This window comes from Onychostruthus taczanowskii, unplaced genomic scaffold, assembly GCF_017590055.1.
Source record: "Onychostruthus taczanowskii isolate IOZ18803 unplaced genomic scaffold, ASM1759005v1 scaffold5, whole genome shotgun sequence".
Lineage (NCBI taxonomy): Eukaryota > Metazoa > Chordata > Aves > Passeriformes > Passeridae > Onychostruthus > Onychostruthus taczanowskii.
In genome coordinates, this window is record NW_024502568.1 from 10,648,035 (window position 1) to 10,666,884 (window position 18,850).

At 36.3% G+C, this 18,850-nt stretch overlaps 1 protein-coding gene across 6 annotated transcripts in view; it reads left to right on the top strand.

Moving 5' to 3' along the window:
- VTI1A (vesicle transport through interaction with t-SNAREs 1A) overlaps nucleotides 1-18,850 on the top strand; it is a 255,727-nt gene that overhangs the window by 62,713 nt on the left and 174,164 nt on the right. For 2 of the 6 annotated variants that reach the window (XM_041415925.1, XM_041415927.1), the window contains one exon: nucleotides 13,157-13,887. The exons of the other annotated variants lie outside the window; for them this stretch is intronic. In XM_041415925.1, the coding sequence (XP_041271859.1) occupies nucleotides 13,157-13,371 (215 nt within the window). In that variant the 3' untranslated portion in view covers nucleotides 13,372-13,887. Of the gene's footprint in view, nucleotides 1-13,156; nucleotides 13,888-18,850 lie in introns of those variants that run through there. 6 annotated transcript variants of the gene reach the window in all.

An 18,850-nucleotide genomic window follows, 5' to 3' on the forward strand; every position in this document is an offset into this window, starting at 1 on the left:
TGAATTCCATAGAGTCACCAATTCACCCCATCTTTGTGTCCGTCTCTACTTTTTATCTCATGCACAGGAAGAGGGAAAGAGAGGTGTATAATTCTTACTCCCAAAACTCTGTGAAGACTAGGAGTGGAGTGATATTATATGATTTCTTAATATTAAATAATTTCAAGACGATGACTTTGGAAACATTGACTTCATTGTAATGTAGATTTTTTTTTCCCCAAAGATTTTTATAGAAACTGATGAATTATTTTATTCCTGGCATAGACCACAATGATTCTAGGTATAAGAGAATTTAGATTCATCCAGTGCAATGAAGGAACTTACTTCTGGAATTATTTTTGGTTGCTCTGTGTTGAGGTCTCCCAATAAAATAAAACATTTTCAGTTCTTCTTTGAGCAAACTCCTCTAACCATGTCTTGCCTTTTTTATAACTTCTATTGCATGAAGAGTTTCTCTACACATGACTGGTGAGGCCACTTCTGTAGTGCTGTTTCTAGGTCTCAGCTTCCCTGTACAAGAAAGGCATTGACTTACTGGAGTGAGTCCAGGAAAGGACTATGAACAGAATTAAGGGACTGGAGCATCTTTCATGTGAGGGGAGGCTGAGAAACAAACAGTGCTCAGTGTGGAGAAGAGAAGGCTCTGGAGGACTTTATCAGTGTGTACAAATAGCTGATGGGTTGCAATGAAGAAGAGGGAGCCAGACTCCTCTCAGTAATATCCAGTGACAGGACAAGAGGCACAAATTAGAACCTGTGAAATTCCATCAGAACATGATAATTTTTTACTGTGGTAATGGTCAAACAGTGAAATAGGTAGCTCACAGTGATTGTCAACTCTTCATCTCTCAGAAGATACTCAAAGTGCAGGTGAGCAGAGTCTTGACTCTGGGTGACCCTAGGGCAGAGTGTTGGACAAGGTGATCTCAAGTCCCTTCTCACCTCAGCCATTCTGTGATTCTGTGAGGTGGATGTGACAACCCTTAAGTATCTATTCTGCTCTATTTATGTGGTGTCTCTGCACAATTATGGATATGTACGTTGCATGCTGTAATGAAGCTGGATGATTTTCACCTCTGGAATAAGTCACATTTGGGTCTTTTTTATTACCTTAATCAGCAAAAATACATATACTATTTTAACCTGCCCCTGTGATCATCTAGGGATTAATCTGACATCACATAACTAATTTTATGCAATTTCACATTACAATTCCTGAAACTTACCATGATAAATTAGAAGCTTTTTTCCTGTTTGCATCTCTAAATTGATAAGCCCTTTCATCTTATGTACAGTTGCTCATACAAGCTGAGATCTGTTGGAAGGTCTGATTCCTTCTTTGAGCAGTGTCATTGATTCATGACTTCAGTGGTGTCTGAACAGGATGCCACTTATGTCACCATCTCTAAGGCAGCCCAGCACTGTCAGGCTTTCATAGCTTGTCTGCTGTCATTTGTTGATGCTGAGGATGTTTAAATCTATGCAGAAACCTCCTGAAGGACTACGCAAAGCCTTTAGTATCTGGCAACCAGTTCTGGAGTACACAAGGCCCACTGTAAGCAGAAGAACTTTATTCTAAACATTTATAGGGATATGTTGTGAATTTAACAGGTGTTTGAGAAGCTGATTTGGTGCACCTGGGAGTTAATCAGAGCATTTGCTTTTAAATTGCCTGAATTTTATGGCAAAAACAGGACAGAAATCTCTCAAGACATGAAGAGAAACCATCAGCTGTTTGAATCTCAAAGGTCTCCATTGTTTGTACCAAGAAGGGGAAGTTTTTAATAATGGCTTATAACACTGCAAAGTGCACTCATCTGTTTTTTAAATTCAAAACACTGTTTTAAAGAATATTTCTTGGGGTTTTTTTTCCTGAATTTATGTTATAATCTGCTTTCCTCGTGAGAAAGAGACAAATTTACAGCCTTATAAGTTTATAATATAAGTTTACAGCCTTATAAATTTCCAATACCACACATTTTTTTTAGTTCTGCAACTCAGTTTTCTAATTTCAGGCCACTTAGTCTGACCATATAGCCTCAGAATATGACAAAGATCTAAGAATGTATGAAAATTGCTGTTTTCAGTGAAAAAGGGAGCTCACCACATTAATCCTGATTAAACACAAAATTCTTCCTGGTTTTGAGGGTCTTAATTCTGTTCCCCATGCTCAGATTTCCACAGTACCAAAATGAATTCTAGAGCTTCCTTATTTTGTCTGCAGAATGTGGCATAATTTTGTTGACTCTTAGATATATTTGCTCAGACAGGAATATTTTGAATGAGAAGTAGTTTAAAATGCTTCATTCATCTTCAGTGATAAAATTGGCATGGAAATGTAAAACATGGTCAAGGGGAAGAGCACACCTTGCTGTAGAGGACCATTGTGCTCTGCAGTTGAGTTGCTTTCACTAAGTTCTTCTCAACTGCCAGATATTTCCCAGGGGAAAAAAAAAAAAAAAGTTGTGTTTATATAATGTAGGTTTCACCTTGTCTCAAGACAATATAAGAGAGAGAGAGAGATCCAGCCATTGAATACTGTCCAGGATTTCAGGGAAAAACTATGTTGCGTGTATTTACTTTTTTTTCCTTCATCACCCTTAGATATTTCTATAGCTTTCAGTAATTTGAGACGTTTTGAGCTTCTTTCTATGAATCATGGTTATTGGATATTATGCTGTGGCTCTGAATCTCTCTGAAATATCTGTGCTACTACAAGAATTTGTGGATAATAGATCTATTTTTTGTACTTAATCTTTAAAATCTTGTCTTGGCTTCTGTTTTTATACCCATTTTGTAGCATGTAAACATGGTGTTTTAAAAGAAATCAAAGGAAGAAAAATTCTCCTGTTCCATATACAAGAGAAACTTGAGTTGAGTTTGTTCTAAAATTATTATTTCTTTCAATCCTTCTTACTCATTGGGAATCTCAGGAAGATGTAACTCTGAAACAGTTAAAGGAGAAATATGTCTCAGCAAGAGACACAACAGCTTATTTTCCACCCTTGTGTGACATGACTAGTTCTTGTTACTAAGGGATCCAAGCAAATTTCAGTGGCTTTCACATGTTGTAATGAACTACAGTCAAACCTCCTTTTCTGGACTGAGCCATAAATCCATAATGTAATGTTGTAGTGGCCTACAGGCAACTGGTCAGAGCCATCTCAAAGCATTGGCAGCCTACTTGGTGAAAAGCAAATAGGAATCTCTTTAGGCAAGGGTGTGTTTGCTTCTTTTTGAAATAATATTAATTATTGTCTTATCTGGATGCAGCGCTGAGTGAAAGTGCAGTGAACAGAGCAGTAAAAGCATATTAACAAATGTTTATTAGGTGCTTCTGAAGGCAGGAGTCTTCAAGGTCAATGATTTTAGCATGAGAAGGGAACTGTTTTAACAGAGCTCTAGGAGGTGTCCTGCCACACGTGAGTAATGGAATTTGATGTACAAGCACATTTCCACAGCAGCATGCCACAGATTTGGATTTCTCACTCTTTTACTGATGGAACAATCTGAATCTCCAAGCAGCCCTGAAGGACCCTCTCCTTCCATTTTTCATGGCGTGGTTGTGCTGGTCAGGTGTCATAAATGAGATGCACACCAGAACTGTCATAACGTGTGAAACCATTAAAATTAAAATAAGTATATCAACCAAACTGTTTCCATTCCATTACGGTTGAAAGAGCTGGAGTTTACTTTACAGGTACAATAGAATTTAAAAAATGTTTGCTCAGCTTAAAAAAACTTCAAGTGGCTCTAACATCCAATGTTAATTAAACAAAACAACAGATCCTAATGTTCATACATATAGGGCTACATTAGACTAGTGGAAGGGTTGCTCTTTCTCCTTTGTAATTTTGTATGCTTAATAATTTACTTGAATTAGTTAATATCTCTTGGACCTTTGCATCCCTGTTCTGTCTTCAGGTGTGTGCATATTCTGATTACGTTTGAGCTCCACATAACTAAGAATATGGAAATGGAAACCAAGTTTTGAAAATCAGGACCTTGCTTCTAATGCCCCTTGCTTTAAATAAAAAAGGCTATTCCTGTCCTGGATATTTACACTTAATATCTACCTATTTCATCTCTAATGAATTATTCATACATGTATATGTGGATACTGTGTGTAAAACCTTTCATTAGAGAAAGAGGGCTTCTGAGTTCTGGAGCATATACCAATATCTCCTCCTCAGGTGTTTCTTTGATATGCCAGAACATCTTTCTACTGAAATCGTAATCCAAAGTTTCTATAGTGAAATGAGTTTTTATGCAGTTTCCAGTCACCATCAGAGAGAGGTTTTCATGATCCCTGTTTCTTCTGCTAGCAGCAGTATTTCATGTTTCATATATAATTTTTTTTCTTTTCTGGCTGATTTCTATTTAAATCTGTTTATTGTTTCAGAAATTCATTTTGAAGTGGCATATTGCATTCCTACATCTCTAAGCCCTCTGCCCTTCTTCATAGTCTGGGCTTTAAAGTGGTGAGGAGGAAGAAATAGGGAGAGATTTTTGTTTCTGGGGATGTCAGGCCTCAGGAGTATCCCAGCTGCACGGTCATGGGGGGAATCATGTTTGGGTTGTGCTGCTGCTTTGTAATAAACAGTCAGAAGCAGCGTTGAGAGGGTATGGAGAGACCAAACTACTCAGTTTCCATTCCTTAGTGCTTTACCATACAGTTTTTAATACCAGGGAAGGGCTTTTCACGCCTTCAGTTTGAATATTTCCTGCTGGTTCCTTGCTTGTGCAGTCACCGAGCTGCTCCTCCCTCCTGGCCCTCCTCTCAGCATCCTTCCCAGCTCTGACCTTCCCAGTTCTAGCTCTTTAATACCCTTTCTCTCTATTCAGATACTCCTTTCCATATTAATTCAAATTCTGCCACCATCCCAATTTTCCTTGGCTCTGGCAAGGATTTGGTTCAGCAGCAGTATGGGCCTTGCACCTTTGTGGTCATGAAAAGTTTATCCAGTAATTCACCCAGCTTTGAATAGTGGTTTTCAAAGTCTGTTCCCTCGGCTCCTTGCCCCTCTGCATTTCCATGTGTTGTTTCAAATGCAGGATAGAGATTATTTTGGTATTTTCTTATATTTTTAAATACATAAAATACTTACCATAAAGTAAGGAAATTGTGCATTTTCATTAATTGAGAGTACTGCCCTCTAACTGTTACCAAAAAACCCCTTTCCAACTACTTTTTTTGAAGAGATGAGGAAACACTTTTTAGAGTTGTAAGACCAGTCCTGTTAAAAGATTATCTTTTGGTGTTCAGCACCTTTCAACTGGGTTTCCAATAAAAAGAGGGCTTATCTTTCACCTCAGTAGGTTTAGGATTATATCATTAATGCAGCAAATAAGGAATGTCAAATCTGTTCAGTAGTACAGATTTGCTAAGTTACAGTACGAAAAGTAGTGATCCAAATTTCACCTTTTTGCCCTCTGTTTTGGAAGAAATCACAGGTTATTTTACATGTGCAGGAATTCATTATTGTACCACATGTCATGGGACAACTTCAGTCTTTTTAGGAACTCTCATCCAGTTCAGGTTTGCTTAAGACTGATTTTCGGATGAGCAAACATAGCAATAACCTTATAAAGATGCATTATTATATGTAATAGAAACATAGTTTTATGAGTTTTAATTCCACGCTAGAATGATGAAAACATTGTTTTTCAATTATCAGAAACTTAAAGTACTTCCCATGTGTATGCCAGACAAATAATCACACAGGCTAAAATCTGTATATGTTTTCACAAATACCTTGCATTTGTCATAGAATAACTGAATAATACTAATATCTGAATTATAAGCTGAACTCAGAAGATAACATTAAAGCATTATTTTACAGACCCTCTATTAGACCACCTCTACTGCATAGACTGTCATATAGGAAATAACCTCTAACTGAATCAGAGATAACAGTATTTAAGCATAATTTTTTTTTTTTTTGGTGCTGACCCTCTTTAATGTATTTATTCACATAAAATGGTGTTTATTGATGAATGCATTCATTGTAGCTTATTCCTAAGTCTGTAGTAAAGCTTTTGAAGACTTTTTTTGTCCTAATAAGAATGTGAGGATTTCAGGTCAAGGTATATGGCTAGTTTTTGGTCTGAACTTACACTACCTGTTTCTTTCAATTTTGAAATTATTTAGCCTCAGGGAGCTTTCCCCTCTGTGATAACATTTCAGAGTTTGTTGTCTGGTTCTGAGCAGGTAAGGCAAATAAAAGAAAGAAGGATAAAAACAAAAAGATGTTTTGAGCAGTATCTGTTGTTGCTAGCAGTGTGAGCAAACTCTCCAAACCACCTTGGTTTGAGAAAGAGGTAATAGAAAAGGCCACCAGTTGTCTGTCCTCCATATATATGTTTATATTCTCTTTCGTTATTTGTTAACACTCCCAGCCACTGTGCTTAGGTGTCTCCAAGAGATGTCAGAATTTCATCTAACATAGCTTGTCCAGAAAATCCATTTCAACAGGTTGACAAAAAAAGTCCAGTCAAGCCTCTAGCAAGTAAATGTTCAACTTGTATAGGCCTGAGAAGATCTTTTGATCAGGTTGCATCTCCTCCCTGAGGAAAATTAGTTGTAGAAAATTTGTCTGAAAAGTTTCAGATAGTTGGGAACTGCTGGTTAATCTTTAATGGGCAGAACTCAAATTCTGATGTGTTGTTCCTAAACACTGTTCCCATTTACTTATGATTTGTTCTCTCCCTCCCGTGCCATATACCACTAGCACTCCTTTTGAACTTTCACCAAGTGAAAGGAATTGATTCCAAGTGATACTGACTTGGCAGTGACAGTCAGTCTGTTGCAACTTTTGAAAGAGCACAGCTGAATGGAATTGCAAGTCCACTTTTGACCTTCAAAAATATTAATGCACTGCTAATTTAATGACTTCATTTGGCAAGTTCATTCTCAAGAACATCAGCTGTATGTTTCATTTAAAAGATACTTTGGTGAATTGGAATTTCTGGTATTTAAGTAAACAACTTGATTTTAAATAGTTTTTAACAGATTTTTTGCTACATACGCATGGCTGAATTTGCGCAGCATGAGGTCTTGCTTGGCAAAGGCTTTTTATATTACAACTTGCATCGAGAAGAGAAGTTGATGAGCTTTGACTTGACAAAGCTCACCTGTATTTTGCAGATTTTTTTATATTTCTTGTTTGAAGCTTTCTACCTTTGCTTCCTGATAGGCTAACACTGTTTTCCTCCAAATGCACTAAAGAATGAAGTTTAACATTAAAAAATATATCTGTACTGAGCGTGCTTTTCTAGTGAAGCCAATATAAAAAGGGTTTTCATGGTAGAACATCTTAGGACTAAAGAGTTACAGTAACACAATTTTTTTTTTTATTATTTTTTTGGGGGGGTGGAAATACAGGCAGGGAGGGGGAACCCAAACTACTGGCCTGAACAGGACATACAAGCACAGAATTGAAAACCATCATCCTATCACCGTATGAAATGATGGAAGAGCATCTTATCTGGGTATTTCTTCATGCAGTTAAAGTCACACCATACTGCTGTATGATAATGATTTTATTATACTGCTGATAGAGTTTATTTTTGTTCTGTAATTACTGACACTTATGGTCCAAAAAATTATCCATGTGTTGCATGAGGAAGCAGTCAGGTTTGAGAAGTGCTGAACATTGTGGAACCTTAGTCCAGTTCCAGTTGAAATGTCAGCTTGTGTAATGTGTGTCAGATGAGGACATGACCTCTAATTTGTGCAAGTACTGCCGACCATCCAAGTCTCTATTTTTAAATCAAAACTTTAGACTCAGGAGTTCCATGTTGGAAGCTGTTTACTGACTGGCTTGATTTCATCCTGTCAGTGTGAGTGGAACTGCTGGTGTGCAGTACCACTCATCTCTCTGAACTGGCAGTATGAACTAGCACTGCGAGTTTCTTTGAGCTGTTTCAATGTTATTTTGAGAAAATACTTCTGGTTATTAGCTACTAGTTGTTGTGAGGAACTGTAGACCAACAAAATTGTAGTTCATGGTTTTGAGAATACAAATTCACTGTTTTACACGAGTCACAGGCCACTTATGCGCATCTGTGCATTCTTCTCTGTATCTTTTCTTGGCTCAAGAGAGAACCTTTTTGTTTTCTTCTGTGATTTTTGTGTCCCTTCCATATTTTGTGAACTTTTTCCTTGCTCCTAATTCCAACTATCAGCTGTCACATTGTGGTTCTTTTTCTGCCAATTTCTCTTTTACCTCGTATTTTGCTATCTCCAAAATTGTAACTGTAAATTTTGATACGGAATGTTGTATTCTTGGCCTAATCCTAACAGATGTAATAAACTGTCATGGTTATAAACATGCCCAGTTGGCAGAGCATATTTATTTATTGGCACAGCATAAATATTTACATATTAAATTACAAATGAGTGTGGGCACGTGCACATTGATTGACACATTGATGTGCATGCTGGGGAAGATTCAGAACCATAGAAAATGCTCAGTTGGAAGGGATCTATAAGAATCATAAAGCTCATCAAGCCCAGTTCCTGGCCTGCACAGGACAACCCCAAGAATCACACCATGTGCCTGAGTGCATTGTCCAAGCACTTCTTGAACTCTTGTCAGGCTTGGTGCTGTGACCACTGCCCTGGGGAGCTGTTCCAGTGCCCAAGCACCCTCTGCGGGGAAAAACCTTTTTCTAATATCCAACCTGAACCTCTCCTGACACAACTTCAGGTAAATCTATCACTGGTCACTCTCTCTGTTTTGCTTAGTACCTTTCCAAAAAGATTTGCAAGATAAGAGTTTGTTTCCATCAGGGAGGATGAGCTGTGTCTGATTATCTCCAAATCGAGGGATCACGTTGTGGTTTGCATTTTTGTGAAATATATTCCTCAATTGACATTGTATATCTTGCAAAGGTAATCTCTTGCATCTACTTGGCTGGTGTCTACTGGGGTGAATTTTTCCATATTTTATGGAGTTTGTGACTCTGTAAAACTGAAGTTTTTAAGTGTTCATGTGTTTGAGTTTTGGCTTCTATTTAGCTCCCTTGCAGAATCTAGAGAGCCAACATAAAAAACAGTTGAAATGAGAGTATTGTTTAGGTTTTGATTTTTTGTTATTCACTGGGATGCAATAATTCTGTGTTTTCATTACAGATGTCTTGAAAGTATTAATCTGATTTTTACAGTTGAGTGTTGTAAGATTTCCATGTGTTGAATATTTTGGCACTTGCCTACTGTAATAATTGGCTGGAATGCCATCTTGAGAAATTTTCTAAGAATTATTATATTTGCTTTACTCCATATGTAAGTGATTTTTCTGTTTTAGTGCCCTATTTTTCAGTAGTGAAATAGGAGGTATAGAAGTGTTAAGAATGAAACATAGGGGTCACATTAATTTTTTTTCATTATTTTATTATTTTTTTAATTAATTGCTTTCAATTTTATGGAGAGGATGTATTTTAAATCCAGTCTAGAAACAATGATATTTTCTCAAATGAGTTTAAAATGGCAAGTCAGAGTATTGCTCAAATGGTAATAATTCAAGGGAAGGGTTTTTTATTGCATACCCATAAAATGTTCTATACAAGTATTCTAGCAAAACTTTGTAAGTATGTCTTTGTAAGTATGAACTAGATTAGGTATTTACTGTATAACAGAATAAATGTTAATTTTAACATTTTAAGGTCATTTAGAAATGCTTTTTAAAACCTGGCCCATAAAAATGGAAATGACACTAAATTTGTGGAATAAGTTCATCACTTGTAAGTGTAAAATATGCTCGAATAAACTTTGGTATTTTCCGTATGTTGATCACATTTTTTTAGTTGTTTTATTCAGCTATTAAAACAACAAAATTGTGCTTGTCATCTCCTTTTTTCCTAGAAAGTTTCTTCAAACTCAAAATAAATTAAGTCACGAAACAAAGAAGTATATGCCATAACCTATGTAGCTCTTAAAGAAATATATGGTGGTCCTCCTGACCACACAGAGGAGCAAAACTGAGTTTGAAAGGTTTTCTTTTCTTTTGGTGGAAATTTCCATGTTTAAGCAGCTATGCAAAAACAGAGAGTGAATATCTGATTAAGAAAGTAATTTTAACTAGTGGTTCAAAAGAAGATTGCCTGTAGTTTTTTACTTGTAAATTAAATCAATCATGTATTTCTGTATGTTTTTAAAGAACAATGCTTATTACTTTACTCCATTTTCCTGTTAGATACATGGATAGTTATTTACATGATGATGTCACTTAAAACATTTAAAAATCTTAGACCATTTGTAACAGAACCTTTTGTTCATCTATGATGCTCTGCACAGCACGCTTCCACCATTATGTGTACGTTTTGTCTGGGAACTACTGTATTTTGGTCACAAATGAATGTTTTAAATATTTGCCTTGTAAATTTATGAAATTTGGAGCAAAATTTTGATACAGGAAGGTAAAATAGTAAATTAAAAATGAAAATAGCTTTCTATGGTCTCCTATTTTACTGACTCTTTGCTTGCTCAAGCACTCAAACAGAAGTCCTAGTGCCAAAAGCCAGATTACCTGTATTTTACTCATTCCTACTGCAGAGCTCAGGAGTTTGTGTATTAACAGTTTTAGTTCTGTACAATTTGTGGACTATCAGTTTTTCTGTTGCAGCTTATTCATGCATAAAATAACGTTTTCTGCTTTGCATAATGATAGAAATTTCCTGAATTGTAAAGTTCTGCAAATGTGATGAATATTATTAAAGTTCTGGAGTATCATTTTTAGCCAATTTAAATGCTTGCCACAATGTGCCTCCTTTGTGCTGTAAGTTTAATAGTATCTCTTCACACAATTACAATTCCTTACAAAGCTAATATTTTGAGATGTTATGCTATTGACCATTTGTTGCAGTGGAGATGTAAAAATCCATGTATGAGCTTGGCATTTCTGAAATTTATTACCTTCCCTGTCATTTTCCATAAGTGTGCTACAGCTTCATTGACATTTGTCAGAGTAATTTATCAGGAGACTAATTGCTCACTTCCAGTTTTTCTTCAGACATGTTAATGCTTGGATAACACACTAGAGTAGAAAACTTGATGTGATTTTACAAGGGCCCAATCCAGAGTTCACTGAAGGCAGCAGGAAAGTTTCTCTTGATTTTTCCTGAGATCACGTTGGAAGGTATGGGGAATAACCATAATCAAAAACACCACAAATGTTATTCAGCTATTATTTTTTAATGACTTTTTAGTTTAGTTTGGTAAAATACATTGATGTCCCTTGATATTGAGTAGTCTCTAAAATGGTTTCATTTTTACCGTGGGGAAATAGCACAATGAATGACCATTCTGTACTTGGGAGATGTTAAGTTCAGGGCTGAAGATACAGTTCATGAAGACAGTACTTCTAGATTTTAAGTGTTTGAGAGCTGTCTGAAAATGATCCAGGTAGACTCTGTTCTTAAGTTTTAATGTTTTGGGGAGTTTGTATCCAGTCAAATATAGTGCTTTATCTCCAAAGATGAAATTTTCCCATTTTGTCTATATAATATTTATGTATGGGCAGGAAATAGAAGTCAGAATCCAGATATGTTGACCCCTGAGATATAATATTGACCTCAGTGAGTATTAACTTCGCGGATCAATAAATGCTGTTATTGACCTCAAAGAAAAATCAATAGCAGCTTGTTAATTTGCAAACTATGACTGCAAGAAAATGGTACACATTTTGTTCTTCATTATCACCTATTTATATCTATATTTTAATGCTTTCAGTATTTCCACCCAGAGATCATCATGTCAAAACATTTCAATCCCAGCTGTTAAAAGGTTGGGGATACAGACAAAATACATTATGGAATAATTGAGGAACTGTACAGGTTAGTTCCCATATGTCATGAAAATAATACACTTAACGGTTGTATTTCACCTGTGTTGTTTTTCTTTTTGGGGTAGTCCAGTTAATTTCATTTTCTCTAGTGTGCTTCGTCAAAACATTGCATAAAGGTACTATATTTTACCTGCCAGATTTCTACATGAATAATAAAGGGGATGAAAACCTGACTACTGGAAACAAGGAGGCTGAAAGTGATCACTACAAAAAATCATAATTAATATACAGCAGATTTTTCCTATTTACATAAGGATGACAGGTTTCTAGGCAATAATATGTTCTGAAATGTTACTATGTGACTGTATAACAAAGACCAAAGTTTTAAATGACAAAGTATTGGTGAAGAGGTGTTGTTTTGTATCATAGCAGGTTTTGTATATGAACCCTGAAATGTCAGGTTTTACAGAGCCTGAAAAGACTAAAAAATGCCTGTTGCTGAAATTCAAATGTCAACAGTTCTTCTGCATATATACCACTTTGATATTTAAACTTAAAAACCTCATCAATAGTTTAGTATTACTTTGGCCTTGTTATGATTTGGCTGCCAAAAAATGCAGAGGCTGATTTGGTCTGGCGGGTCGTGTCTTGGTTTGCAGAAGACAAAGTGCAAATCTTTCAGCCTTTTGCACTCACTAATTCTGACTGATACATCTGCAGTGATCTTGGCAAGCTGATGACTGAGTTCAGAAAACTTTTCCATCATTAAATGACAGTATGAAAGATATTCAAATGCAAAAATAAGGCCGTACTTGCATTTTGACAACTGAAGTTGCTGCAATTTTTTTGCCAGTTTGATGGCCATGTGTTTTTGCTCTTTAATATCTTGGGCTCTCATTTGTGCATCCATGTAATCCTTTTGAGAGACAGAAACAATGACATTATACTCATTCTGTTGATAGACAAAAGCACAGAGATGTTAAATTTAAAAAGAAAAAAAAAGAGGTGAGAAGACAGCACCAAGCTAGATTTGTCTCAGAGGTTCAGAAAAATGAGGCTGGTGCAGATCTGGAAAGATGTTTGTGGTTATGATGAGTATCTTTTCTGTCTTACAGAAGTCCTGAATGATCAGGAAGGGTGGTATCTTAAATCCTGTATAGACATCCCAAACAGTAGGAGCATTTTCCTTGATTCTCTATGATGTTTTGTGTCATGTCTGAGTAATCAGTACGTTTGGATCCTTCTGCAAGAGACCAATACAGAAATGGTGCAGGCAAGTGGCTGATTTGGGGAGGAAGGCAAGTTCAAAGTCTCACTGCAGGAGTAGAGAGATAATCTCAGTTCTACAGTTTAGGTTTATCTCGTTTCAGCCTACGAAGATCGCAGAGCAACACCCAGGTGTTCAAAGTGTCAAATTCTCCATTCCAGCAGATTTTTTGTAGTAGAACTGGGAACAAAGTCTGGGGCAAGCAGACAAACTGAGCCAAATGAAGCTCCCTGGCTCTGCAGACCACTTATTTCTCAAGACAGAAGTTACCTACTCTGTTCAGGAACACAGTGCTGCGGTGGCTGGATCTCAGTGTGACCCCAGGTCTCGGGATTACAGGACATTTCTCATGATGGCTGGCTTAATGGCTGGCTGGTACCTGGGGAATTCTCTGCTCTGGAACCATTGTCTTTAAGGTGTACTGAAGTTCAAGAAAAACCCTTACGAATTCAAAATGCCAGTCGTCATCTATGAACGTCTGATGCTTTATTTTCTCTTCTGGTATTCTCTGCAATCACTAGAGCTGCTTACTTAATTGATGAGAAGTCTTAGGACTGATACCATGTCTAGCTTACCCAAAGGGGAAGGGAATATAAAATAATCCACAATGTTTTAATTTTTTAGAAGTTATGTTCAGAGTCCAGTTTATGCAGTACATCAGAAGGAGTTCAGTTTATAATTATAAAATCACTGAATTTAACTTCTTAATCGATGTCACTGATGGCAGACTTACTGATTTCCATAACTGAAATGTTTTGAAATTTTGCACTAATGGTCAGTGGGGCACAAGCTAGTAATGTTATGAGATGAGATGTTCTGCTTATCCTCTTTGTGAATGACTTTTGCTCTCCACAATTTTCTTTATTAAGAGAATTTTTCATTTACTTCCTATTTGGGGAAAAAGTCTCTACATTATTAAAGTATATAAAATATTTGATGCCGTAAAATGGATCTATTTTAGTTTGATAAACTAGAAATATCCTGCACTGTGAGGGTCATAGCTTATAATACATACTGTTAGTACTTTTTCATTTTTCTATATTAGGAGATTAGTGAAAAATAAGCTCTATCAATTAAGTTTTATTGCAAAATTATCTTCAGATGTACAGCAGTGAAGATGATATTGAGTGATAACACTAGAGTGGATTTTGTATAAAGCAATTACAACTTGAAAACCACAATCTGAATGAAAATATTGCTTAGGGTTTTTTGTAATCGAGCATTAATACCAGAAAACTCTTCCTTTGGAAAGTGCTTAAATTACCTCTGTTAAACACAAGACATTCCTAAGGTGTTCATATGTGTTATTGACTGAAAAATATTTATATTTGGTTTCACTGCTCATGGTTTGTCAAATCTGTGAAATGTTTACAAGCATATAGTTCCACATCATAAGATGTTTGTTTAGTAATACCCTGTTTTCCTAAAATATTAGTTTTTATATGAATAACAGAGTTCTTAATTGAGAAATTATCTCATGTAGATGCAGTTTGGTGCTATGAAATTCTCTGCACTCCTAAAAGCAGTGAAAGAAGCAGCAAGCCCTTTTCCTCATGTGATGCAGTACCTATAGCCACAGATGTTTCTTTGACATGTTATTCTGGAGTTGAGAGTGCATTGAGCTTTGCAAAATGAATTCCAAGAACTTCAGAAGTGAATTGTTTAATTCTGCTGATAAAGAATGAAATCTATCCAAATGCTCAAGTCGTTCCTTTCATAGTGTTCAATTCTGCCAGCACACCTTCAGTGGGACTGGCAGTCCCTCAAAGTACATGAAGGAATCTGTTAATTCAGAAAAACAATTGTTCAATAGCTACAAAGCCCTTCAGCCCAGCTGCTTTTCATGACATAGGGAATTTTGCTTGTGGCATTCACTACCCATTTTCAAACATCATACTTCAGAATGTTCTATTGAGTGCAAGAGAAGTTCATCTGTAAAACATCCAATTTGTGATAAAGTGAACAGTACTTTAAGGAGGGTGAAATGATTTCAGAAGTGTATCAGTTGTACTCCATTGTTTCATCGCAGATAAATAGTTTGTGTCTCTGACCAAATCTCCAGTGATGCCAGCACAAATCAGGACAATTTAGTCAAGTGGTTACAGGTTTCCAACCTTTCAAATTGATCAAATTGAAATAGCCCATTAGGAATTGATTTAAATCAGTTTAGATAAGCTCAGTCTTAGTCCTGGCCCTTGAGGCTTTGGCTACTGAAAGTTCACTTGAAGCTGGACATATACCAGCTCCACAGGCCATCAACTTTATTAGTGTGGAGATAAGCTGATTAGATCTTGTCAATCAAAGGTGCCAATATCTCAATTGAGTGTCTCTCCCAGTCTTTCTCTCCTTCTTTGTTGCCCGCTTCAATGCCTTAAAAAAAAAAAAAAAAAAAAAAAAAAAGAGAGCAAGCAAGAGAGAGATGTGTGTGTGCATCCCCCTGGTTGTCACCAAGCAGGGTGCAAGGGCACTGTGATGATGTGATGACTATATTAAAGAGGACATCAATTTGTTTTAAAGTGTTTTGATTTTTTATGGTGGCATTAAGAGAGAGAACATTGTGGTTGCAGCTTTACTAGAAAGCAAAGAGTTCTAGAAGGGGAAGAAAAAAAAAAAAGTGTTTCTTTGAAACCTACCGGGTCTTTGAGTCTTGCTGTGCCAATGGGCGCTTAACTGCTCCTGTAACTGGCATACTCTGATCCACCACCAGCTTAGGTCCTATTCTCTCTAAATTATTCATTTATATAAAATAAAATAATTTGTGGGTGTTTAATCCTTGTAGAAATAATTTTAAACATTTGTTAAATATAGCCTGCTTGGGAAATATTTGGCTACGCCAGTAATGAGCATGATGTAGCAGTCTGAAAAATTACTGTGTAAATTAAGGTTAGGTTAGAACATATGCACTGATCCTGTCTCTGGAAATGAAGCTATGCATGCACCAAATAAGTACATGCAGGTATTTGTATCTCTGCTTTATAGAGGTAAAAAACAGATAAAGAGAACATCAGCTGTAAAAGTGGAATAGCACAGTGTTTCAGCTTTAGGCTTCATCATATAGTTAAAGATGGTATAGAGGAAAACTGGGCTTTTGTTCTTCACATCTGAAGTTTGCTCACACCATGTCTCCCTCATACTTCAAATGCAAACAACAGAAGCCTGTCCTTTTCTTCCATCACCCTACACTCACCACCCAATGAAGGCAGGAGCTACAGCACTGCAGAACTACATTGCCACACTGGATTATCTCTTTATCAGTTATTCTTCACTCCACTGTATCAATTTTCTGCTAACCAATCAGGCACTCCTCTTAGAAAAGACTGTTTGACTATTTCTTCTAGATAAGTGTATTTATAGCTACACAGATCCACACAGGCAACTCATATGCTATGTCTTGGAGAGAGAAAGGGAATTGCTTGCTCCTTCCAGGAGACTTTTGGTTAGTGCTGCTGTTTGGGTATATTACAGGGGAAAAAACCTAATCATTGTGTTCAGGTCCTAATTGTTCAATTGGGTACCGGAGTTCAGGTGTAACTCTGGTTTCTGTTGCAAAGTGCAACACTATGTATTTATACATGGTGTTCATTTAGAACAGAATTATGATCTTCTCTGATCTCACCTTTGTTTCCTGCCATTCTCACCATCTCCCTGTTCAGGCTGCACATGGAGAGGAATGGCCAACTTTAGCACAAGGAGTAGGTAACACTGAGCTGTTTAAATTATTCAAATAGTTTTCTTTTGCCCCTTCCCAGAAAAGATAGAAAGTTCCAAGCAGGTTTAGAGACATTTATGTGAAAGAAGTTGTAGGGGAGAGCAGCCTTATTGCCTTGTTGTTGCTAATTAGAATTCCTCTGTGTTTAGATGGGGTTATTGAGCTGTATTTTTTTTCCCATGTTTAATACACAGTTAACAGCTCTGACGCTTCAGCTACAGTCAATCAGAAGCAAATGTTCTTTTAAGAAGTTATTGAAGGAAATCTATCTAACAGACCACTAGTCAAATGATGTACTTTTTTCCTCTGGCTACTTCCCCTACTGAAATCACTAACTCATTGTTTAAAATCTTATTTTGAAGGCTAAAAAGAAATGTGTTGGAGTTCCAACTTGCCCTTTAATTGATCTGCCTTACCTTCATTAGTCATATTTTTTCACACTGATGTTTGTTGTAATGCAGTTATTTTTGTAAACATTTTTCTTTTTCTGATTGTGTGGAACTGCACAGCATAGAACTGAATCATCAGTTGAAAAATGTAGTGGTATTTGATAGAATCTAGTGTTTCAAGATAAGACTGGGTAGTATGATCATGACTTCTGAAATAATTTGTACGTTATTAAAAATACAGTGTGCTCAACTTGAAATTTTAGATAGATGGAACACATGTTTTGTCTTGATTATTCCAAGAGTGTAAAATAACATTTTTATCTCTTCTTTCATGCAAGTTGCAAGTAGAAAAGCTAAGCTGTCTTGATGGCTGAGTCTAATGTAGTTTCATAGAACCATAACATTTATTGCAGTGTTTATTTCAGCAGACCCTTCAGTTAATACTTCTATTCAGCTTAATAGAAGGGCACAGATGTCAGTAAATACAATTTCTAGAAAGATGTGTTAGCCAAATAAGGAGGCATTTTTGGCAAGTTTTTACTTCAGGGCTACAACTGCTACTGAAGTTATTTGAAGTTTGCATCATATGTGTACTCTGTTTGGGTTGAGTGTGCCTAATGAAAATTATATATGCTTGTAAACATCCTCCCATTGTTATTTAATAAAAGCAAATGTAGAACATTGCCAGAAGGACTTGTATGCTAAGGCTCTCTTTGACAGCTGATTTGTAATGTTCTAATTGAAAGTGCTTAAAACTCATTTAAGGAGCATCTGTAACTTTGAGGCCACCATCTTGAGGGAATGGTTTCAATGTAGTGACTCCAGTTTGGACATAAATAAAAAAAAAACACTGGCAGTGCTTAGGGTTTTCTTTCTTTGGAGGTTTTATTGTTGAGCAACCAAGACAATCATTTGGTTCATGGCATTGTTACTTGGATGTGAAAGCCTGAAAAAATCATCAGTACACTCTTTTCCATTGTGTTCGTTTCTTTTTTTTTCTTTTTTTAGAAAAATTACTTTTTAGCGCTGTTTATTTCCTAATCAGTGAATTATCAGTGATGCAATGTAAATTAAGAAAATGTGTAAAGTAAAAAAATAAGAACTGGAATTAATTAATTACTCTGTGTACCTGGACTTCATTCTCCAAGTTCCCCAAGACATCTTCTAGAGATGATATTTACTGGCTACCTCTGTGCTGATTACAGAAACATGTTGCATATAAAGCACTGGATGCCCTGTTAGAGGTATCCTTTGTGAGCTACCAAATGCGGAAGCAAAGATGTTTTAGTATTAAAAAAAAGATAAAATCAATATTTCTTTTATGTTCTTCCTTGGAGGTTAGTCTACCTTCAAGCATTAGAGCACCACAACTATCCATTTTCCCTGTTTACCCTGCAGCTTGCCAGTTTTCTAACCAGGGAGAAATGTTAGTGAATATTGGAAAATAAAATTGTGTTTCCCTAAGCTTCCTGTTCAGAAGACTTTTGATTATAATGAATTTAGCAGAAAATGTAATTCAGAAAATGTCCTCACTTTTTACTTTTTAAAATCATATTCCGGAATTGTGAGGTAACACAGCTATTCTCCTTTTAGAACAACATTCGTATGTCTTTGATCTCTACATTTGGAGAATTCATATTAGCTTAACACATTCACGTTCAGGGAAAGTCCTACAAGGAGGGAGGATTTTTCTCAAATG